Genomic DNA, 9,110 nt, shown 5'->3' with positions numbered 1-9,110 from the left:
TAAACACCTGCAAAAGATTCCTGAGGCCTTTAAAACTCCCAGCCTGGTTCATCACTCAAAACCCCAATCATGGGTAAGACTGCCGACCTGACTGCTGTCCAGAAGGCCACTATTGACACCCTCAAGCAAGAGGGTAAGACACAGAAAGAAATTTCTGAACGAATAGGCTGTTCCCAGAGTGCTGTATCAAGGCACCTCAGTGGGAAGTCTGTGGGAAGGAAAAAGTGTGGCAGAAAACGCTGCACAACGAGAAGAGGTGACCGGACCCTGAGGAAGATTGTGGAGAAGGGCCGATTCCAGACCTTGGGGGACCTGTGGAAGCAGTGGACTGAGTCTGGAGTAGAAACATCCAGAGCCACCGTGCACAGGCGTGTGCAGGAAATGGGCTACACGTGCCACATTCCCCAGGTCAAGCCACTTTTGAACCAGAAAGAGCGGCAGAAGCGCCTGACCTGGGCTACAGAGAAGCAGCACTGGACTGTTGCTCAGTGGTCCAAAGTACTATTTTCGGATGAAAGCAAATTCTGCATGTCATTCGGAAATCAAGGTGCCAGAGTCTGGAGGAAGACTGGGGAGAAGGAAATGCCAAAATGCCAGAAGTCCAGTGTCAAGTACCCACAGTCAGTGATGGTCTGGGGTGCCGTGTCAGCTGCTGGTGTTGGTCCACTGTGTTTTATCAAGGGCAGGGTCAATGCAGCTAGCTATCAGGAGATTTTGGAGCACTTTATGCTTCCATCTGCTGAAAAGCTTTATGGAGATGAAGATTTCATTTTTCAGCACGACCTGGCACCTGCTCACAGTGCCAAAACCACTGGTAAATGGTTTACTGACCATAATATGACTGTGCTCAATTGGCCTGCCAACTCTCCTGACCTGAACCCCATAGAGAATCTGTGGGATATTGTGAAGAGAACGTTGAGAGACTCAAGACCCAACACTCTGGATGAGCTAAAGGCCGCTATCGAAGCATCCTGGGCCTCCATAAGACCTCAGCAGTGCCACAGGCTGTTTGCCTCCATGCCACGCCGCATTGAAGCAGTCATTTCTGCAAAAGGATTCCCGACCAAGTATTGAGTGCATAACTGTACATGATTATTTGAAGGTTGACGTTTTTTGTATTAAAAACACTTTTCTTTTATTGGTCGGATGAAATATGCTAATTTTGTGAGATAGGAATTTTGGGTTTTCATGAGCTGTATGTCACAATCATCCGTATTAAGACAATAAAAGACCTGAAATATTTCAGTTAGTGTGCAATGAATCTAAAATATATGAATGTTAAATTTTCATCATGACATTATGGAAAATAATGAACTTTATCACAATATGCTAATATTTTGAGAAGGACCTGTACTGTTCAGTGACTGCTTCAGAGTTGACAGGCCAGCCTGCTACCAAGTGTGACTTTAGCAGCTAAACTAGATAAAGCTAGAAACTTCAATTCTTACTCCATCACAGAAACGTATTCAACTACAAGTTATAACAGTTCTATAATTGATCCATCCATCCATCCATCCCTTCCGCTTATTCAGGATCGGATCACGGGGTTAAGGGGCACACAACGAATGAGGAGATCTAATGGCTAACTGAATTAATATCTTCAGTTAAAATCAAATAAAAATGTTTATTTGGTACCAAAATATTTGAATTAATGTTTTTTAACCATTATTAAAACGTGTTTACAATGTAATATGTTTTATTTAAATGAAAATCATTTTAATACCTAATATTTAATATCCCCAAAGAATCATTTTAAATGTGTATATTTTTAAAAGTTTCCTATTTCCCCTTTTCTCCCTTAATTGGAATATTTTTCCTTTTAAACATAAGAGCACAATCCAGATAAAATAATCAGATGTGTAACTAATTTAGTTGATCAAGTACATTTAGAATTGCTCAAAAGGTCAGTCATTTAAGTGTATTTTAACTGTTTAGCTTGTAATTTCTGTTTAGAAACAAATGTACCCAAGGAAAATACATGACAATAGATTTAGTAATTTTATTCTTGAAATTAACCCGAGATTGGTGGACTTGTTTTTTTTGTTTGTTTGTTTTTTTTTTTTTTTTACCTATTAAAATATTATTTTTCAACTTTTTTCTTATTAATTGGTCATTTGTTCATGTATTTTTGTATTATATAGAGTCCAATGTTTTTGTCTTGAAACATCTTGTCTAAAGTTTTCATTTAAACTCGAACACTTTGTTTAATCAGTCCACCCGATAAAAAGCTGCACTTTGCCCAGTCCCGGTGTGGCAGTTCACTGCAGATGTTGCACAATAAGGAGGAAACTCCACCACCCTCCTGGAGCTCTTATCATTTCAGTACAAGGAGGGCCCTGGGCGAAACCGGTTTGTATTACCTGGGCGGGTATTCCCAGAAAACCTCCCTTATGATGAAATATACAACAACATGTCCATATATGGGCATGCCCGTGCGTAATTAGGAAAGTCAAATACGTAGGCTACGTGCTTTGCGTAAAAAAAAAGAAGAAAAAAAAAAAACACGGAGGCCAGAACTCTGCTTGTGCAAGTGCTTACTGGGAGGTATAAGCAAATAACTGTTATGGATGTAGTATTACAGGAAAAAATAGCTAATTTGTTCTCTGTACTTTTCCTATTGGGTTCATGGTTTGTTTTAAAATGGTTGACTCAAAAAAGAGATCACTCAAGTCATTTTTTCTTTCATTTTAAAAGACAATTTACTTAAAATACAAGTCACAAATAAAAAAAAGACAACGTAAACATTGGACACAAGTCTGTCTGGATCAACCAGGCAAATAAAATAATTTACACAAAGAATAAATGCACCATTGCATGACATTATCAGTTGCAAAAAGTACCAAGTAGTACAATAGTCATTCCCATTTTCTACCATTAGTAAACCCGACTTGTGGGGAGAGACCGCTGTGTTGCTCAGTGTTTGCTCAGGCTGGATGCTGAAAGGTTGAATGGTCCTTTGAGCGGTGACCAGCATCCGGAAGTACCATTTCAATCAGTCTTTTTCATCCCTAATCAAAGCTGTCTACACTCGGTTCTGTGAAGCTGGCCGCACATCCAGTGTTGTGCGTGCAGAACATGTTTCCAGTGTTATTACTTTTCAGTCATTTAGAAGTCTGTGTGTCCCTAAAACGCCTCAAGTTTGCTGGTGAGCATCAGCTGACAGCCGCTGCTAACATGCGTTAGGACCTTCTGTTTGAGCTGGGCCACCTGATCCCGCAGCACCGACGCTGTGTTGGAGAGCCCTGCGTTGTCGCTCTTCAGAACCTTCACTTTATCTTCCAGCCGGGCGATGCGCTCCAGCTTGCGCCGCCTGCATTTGGTGGCGGCGAGTCGGTTCCGCAGCCGCTTGCGCTCTGCTTTAATGCGTTCCTGGGTCTCCAGGTCAATAGGAGACATCGGAGGCGAGCCGTCGCTGCTGAGCAGGTCCGGGACGGTCTGGGGCTCCTCTTTCAGGGCGACCAGCCGCTGCGGGTGCATTCCGGAGCCCGGGAGCGTGTGCTGAAAGTGGTGTGCGCCGGGCGCGGATGTCTGCGTGAGGCTCTGCTGGTGAGGCGGCAGGTAGCTGATGGTGGCGGTGGGGAAGCTGGACGCGGAAGAGAGGTTTGTGTTCGGGCAGTAGGCGTTCAACGTTGTGTAGATGGGAGCCTCGGGCTGCAGCGCGGAGCCGAAGATGCTAGAGGCCGCCGCAGAACACGTCGCAACCCCGCCGGCTCCGATGGACACGTTAGGAGGGGGCATCTGGTTCATCTTGTGGAGCTCGTCCAGCGCCTTTACGAAGCCCTCTGCGAACCCCTCCTGCTCATCGGTGATGCCCCGGTTGTAGAAGTACTGTCCCGGCGTGGGACTGGTGATCACCCCACTACTGTTCTGGATGATGAGCCTCTCCAGCTCCGGGGAGGCGAGCTTCAGTGACCCGACGTCCGGCTGCCCCCCTTGGTATGGGTCCACCTCAGCCCTCAGCTGGGATTTCAGGTTGCGATAGGGCTCTGTCAAGTTCAAATTCATATTGTGCTGTAGAACCTTGTAGTCGTGCATGGCTGCATCAGAGTGGCCGTAAGCCGGCAAAAAAGAGTCGTCATGATAAAAAGGCTGTTCCATCTTTGTGGACATAAAGTCGTAGGGAGAAAAAAAGGTGGAAGCTTACCGGCTGCTTCAAGAAAAAGAGTATTTTGATAACAAACAATATTCAGTGTCAGCACAGAGCATGCATCAATTCAGCCGCTCGGACGTATCTGTCAACAGTGTCCCAAAATGAAAACGGAATAAAAAAAAGTAGAATGTCCAACAAATCGGTCTTCAATGTCAGCACGTAAACGTGCTTTTCTCCTCAAGATCTGGCTGCTGTTTACACTGGGCTGTCAAGTTTTCCTCTCTAGCCTGCTCCTGTTGATCGCAGAGGTGTGTTGCCTCGGCCAGTTGCAGCAGTTATTTATACCTACACACAGACACATGTTTCAGGGTGTGCTCCGATTGGCCAGGCAACTCCCTCTCCGCGCAACGTCACTGCGTTGTTGAGTGACGCCAATGCCGGGAAGAGGCGCCTGTAAACAAGCTTGTAGGCAAGAGAGCGCACCGAGGAGGAATGGCGACGGAGTGTGACAAAAAGAAATAAACCAACGCATCCATCCACGCACTGTATGCTGTGCCCATACAATCTGAAGAAATGCTTTCGTAGATAAACAAGGTTGTGAGAGTACTGTTAAATCAAATTGTCGTTTTTTTTTATCTCAATCACTTGCACATTCACTCATCATTCGTTGATTGTCAGACTACAGGGGAAATCACCGGTTTTACTTTTATCTGATCGTGGTTTTAAAAAAATATGCACCTCTCAGGTTGCTAATTTATCTGTTTTACATGACATATGTAGTAAATATTGAGACGTTTTGCTGTTTATTGCGAGCCATACAGTAAAGGAAGTTGGTGACCCTTATATGGGCATGATGACGTGTGTTCCTCCAGAAGGACAACGAGAAAGCCACGCCCTTTCAGGCCTCCCTCCAGCAGCATTCCTTCTTCTGTGTAAACTCAATCCATGCGGTGGGAAGCTGGGGACTTTCTGCCCCAGAATGGAAGGCAAATTAGCTTAAAATCAATAGATCCAGGGGTCAGCTGTCTTGAAATAAGTTATTTAGGTAGATAATACATTTGAAAACTTTGGTTTAAACAAATAAAACAGATGGGTTCTGAAATTCTATTCGAGGTCTAATAGCCAACAGAAGCTATATGTGATCAGTTACAGAACAAACACCTCCCGCTTGCATCCTGACAGGTTTGTGAGGTACCGCCAACGTTGGGCATGCTGCCTGCTCGGTATACCACTTTGATCAGGGACAGGAAAGACAGGAAATTTCCTCTGATTCAAGACAAACACTCTCAGTTATCTTAAACCAAAGATTCATGTTAATCTTATTTCCCCTTTGATCCTTAAAGCCAGTTTCCCAACAAAGACCTCTTGTTCACTAGTGCTAAAGGTAGAGAACTCGTAGGAGCAGAGAAAAAGGAAACACGATTCTTTACTTGTGCACCTGTCTGGTTTTTTTTTTTTTTTTTTTAAGAAGAGCACCTTTGTCTTCTGTTTGTACTGTTTCCAACACCCACACAAGCACACTCAGGTGCCTTCACCGCATTATCCCGTATGCGTCCATAGCCAGAACGGGTCAGGTAGGAAGCTTCCCGGAGTCCACCTGAGACAGACCAACATAAAGTAGTGCATAATCGTAAGTGAAAAGGAAAAGGAAATGACACAGTTTTTTACAAATAAAAAAGAGTGGCGTACAGGTGCATTCAGCCCAGTTTTAGTCTGATTATCCAAAATGAAATCGTGTGTGATGAATTTCCTAAAGTCACAGTTAGAGAGCATTACATAACAAACAGCATAGTAGTGAACACAGGAATAAAGTTGTGTAGAGGTTTAAAGCAGGTTAGGTTCTAAAGGAGCTGGACAAACCCACTGCTCAAGTAGAGGCATGTGCTGACAGGACAATAATTATTGATGCATTTACAAATTTGACCTTTATTGTAAAGTGGCAAATAGGAAGCCAATATTGAAGGAAATTCTGAAGAAATCCTGTTTGCAGGTCCGCTGGTAAAAGAGATGTAACTTTATGGTCTAAAAACATAACATATGTTTGACATGAAATAAGCACTCCACATCACTTTAGAATACACCATACCGGTGAAACATGGTGGTGGCGGCATCATGCTGTGGGGGGCTTTTTTCTTGGCAGGAAAAGGATTTAGGATTTCCAAAGTGTAGCCTGCATTTGTATTCAGTTCCCTTTACTCTGATACCTCTTGATAAAAACCAAGTGCAACCAATTTCTTTCAGAATTATATAGAGTGCAGGTGTACAGAGTTCAGTCATGTAGGGGACACAGCAAACATGTGGAAGAAGGTGCTCTGGTCAAATGAGACATAAAGTGAACTTTTCTGCTGACATCAGTAAAACTTTGATAACTTTACATCACCCTGAACATATCATCCCAAAATGAAGCATTGCAATAGTAAAATAATAGTGTGGGGATATATTTAACCCTAATCATACAGCCAGAATGACTATTGAATGTTTTAGTTAAAAGCATATTCATGCGTTATAATAGCCCAGTCAAAGTCCACAAGTTAATCCATTTGAGCGACTGGAAAAACCTAATAATTGCTGTTTGAATTGAGGTAAGATAGTGAGCAGATATCATTGATTGACTTTCAGAAGAAATTATTACACCACAATGCTTTTTCCTTATGTGTTCTGAGGGGGGATTTGTAAATGAAGACCTTGAGACAGTGACTGTTTGTTATTCTCTTGCTGAAAACTTCGACGGTCTCATGCCTGATCCTAATTCCCTTATCTCAGGGAATTCTCTGCTATTCAGGCTGACTATTTCCATCCAGATTACATGTCTTTTTGTCAGTATCCATGGGAGTGCACATAAACAGAGAAAAACAACAGTTCCTGGCAGTGTTGAGCATCCACTTTGCCACCTCCTCTATAAATTCTATTCTGTATGCAGCTGCCTATCTCTAAAGCTCGGCTCGGCTCCAGTTTGGGGTTTGCGCTGAGCTGCGGTTCGAGGTTCACCACAGTTCCAGTTACATTTTGGCACAGAGTCCCGGGTGGCCAGTGTTTACGGGAACACTCGTGAGGTGGTACTGTGCCCACCCCAGCCAAATTGTGGTGAAAAACAGAGTGTGTGTGTGTGTGTGCGTGTGGGGTGGGAGTGGGAGTGGGGGGTTGGACAGATGCACACCTTGATTACTATGTGGTATTGTGTTTTCGCCTGGAACTGTCTCTATTAATCAGCCCTATAAATATTAACAATAACACAGTGCATTATGGGCAGATTTAGCTCAGAACAGTGAGGTAGTGGACAGTTCAACACCTAAGTTATCTGGTTACAGCATTTGCATAGAAGCATTTAAAACTGTCCACCGTCTTAGTCACATCTTGATTAGTCACGTCTCTGTTTAGTCTGTTTAGGTTTAGAGTTGTTCTCTGCTCTCTGGCTCAAAAATTCCTTTATCTGACTTCTGCTTTTTCATATAGAAGGTATAAAACCTGCTCTGGGATATAGAGCTGGCTTTGAAATGTATTTTTTGGGTAATCTTTCGAGAATTTCAGGGTAGGAGGAGCTGCTTGGCATAACACAGAGTTTTAACAGTCAGGATCACATGGATGAGTGCCAAAACCCAGCAGAGTGTTACCTGTTTTGGTTCCCTGGGTGAGACTGGGAAAGGCAATGCCTGAGGGTGGAAGGAAGCTTTTTACCATAAGATTAGGAAATGTCTATGTGTGTATGTGTGAGTGTGTGAGAACAACCACATATATCACCAAGGCTGAAGTATGACCATGGATTTTTCTTTTTACATCAGAGTCAACATCTGCATGAAGGGAAGAGATCAGAATGAGAATCAGAATCAGAATCAGAATCAGCTTTATTGCCAAGTTCGTACATACAAACAAGGAATTTGCCTCCGGTACACTTTGCTCTTTTGTTCTGTTTTTGCATTACAGGATATACAAATTTACAATTTACAATTTACAATGTACAATATACAATGTACAATGCAATATTCTGCATTACAGAATATACAAATTTACAATGTACAATTTACACATATCTAATAAAAAAGGGGCATTTGCAACATCTGTATGCTGTTGTTTTGTACTCTATTGAATGTTCATCAGAGAAACAGCCTGTGGGAAGAAACTGTCTCTGTGGCGGCTGGTTTTAGTGAACAGTGCTCTGTAGCGGCGGCCTGAAGGTAAAACTCTAAACAGTTTATGTGCAGAGTGTGTGGGGTCTGCAGAGATTTTAGCAGCTCTTTTCTTGACCCTAGATCTGTATAAGTCCTGGATGGAGGGAAGGTCAGCTCTGATTATTCTCTCTGCATTCATGATTATTCGTTGCAGTCTGGACCTGTTCTGTTTTGTGGATGAGCCAAACCACACTGAGATGGATGAAGACAGGACAGACTGAATGATGGCAGTGTAGAAGATGACCAGCAGCTCCTGTGGAAGGTTGAACTTCTTGAGTTACCTCAGGAAGTACAGTCTCTGCTGGGCCTTCTTTTGAACAGTGTCTATGTGCAAAGACCATCTCAGGTCCTCAGAGATGGTGGTTCCTAAGAACCTGAAGTGGTCCACGGCCGATACAGTGTTGTTGAGGAAGGTGAGGGGGGTTTATGGGGGTGGTGTTCTCCGAAAGTCCACCACCATTTCCACAGTCTTGAGTGGGTTCAGTTCAAGGTAGTTCTGACCGCACCAGTGGACCAGCCGATCCACCTCCTGTCTGTATGCAGACTCATCACCATCCTGGATCAGTCCAATGACAATGGGGTCGTCTGCAAACTTAAGGAGTTTCACGGACAAGTCCGATGAGGTGCAGTCATTTGTGTACAGAGAGAAGAGGAGTGGGGATAGAACACAACCCTGGGGGGCACCAGTCCTTATTGATCTGGATCGGGAGAAGATGCTCCCCAGTCTCACCTGCTGCTGTCGGTCTGTCAGATAAGAAAGATAAACACATTCTCTGTGGAAAACTTTATCAATAGTCTCCTACACATCTTTTTTAACTAAAAGGAATGGAATACATTTAATGTGCCGTGCACAA

General features: G+C 43.4%; 1 protein-coding gene across 1 annotated transcript; it reads right to left on the bottom strand.

The window, feature by feature from the left end:
• Positions 1 to 2,670: 2,670 nt before the first annotated feature.
• On the bottom strand, positions 2,671 to 4,409 carry LOC124863876 (transcription factor JunB-like). Its single transcript, XM_047358412.1, has one exon. The coding sequence runs from the start codon at positions 4,108 to 4,110 to the stop codon at positions 3,124 to 3,126; it is 987 nt and encodes a 328-aa protein (XP_047214368.1). The 5' UTR covers positions 4,111 to 4,409; the 3' UTR covers positions 2,671 to 3,123.
• Between the last annotated feature and the right edge of the window lie 4,701 nt (positions 4,410 to 9,110).

Source organism: Girardinichthys multiradiatus, chromosome Y (assembly GCF_021462225.1).
Source record: "Girardinichthys multiradiatus isolate DD_20200921_A chromosome Y, DD_fGirMul_XY1, whole genome shotgun sequence".
Classification (NCBI taxonomy): Eukaryota; Metazoa; Chordata; class Actinopteri; order Cyprinodontiformes; family Goodeidae; genus Girardinichthys; species Girardinichthys multiradiatus.
Note: the sequence above shows the minus strand (reverse complement) of the source record. Positions and strands in the feature narration are given on the sequence as shown.

Excerpts from the sequence above, each read along its gene's own strand:
- LOC124863876 (XM_047358412.1), bottom strand. The coding sequence starts at position 4,110 with ATGTCCACAAAGATGGAACAGCCTTTTTATCATGACGACTCTTTTTTG.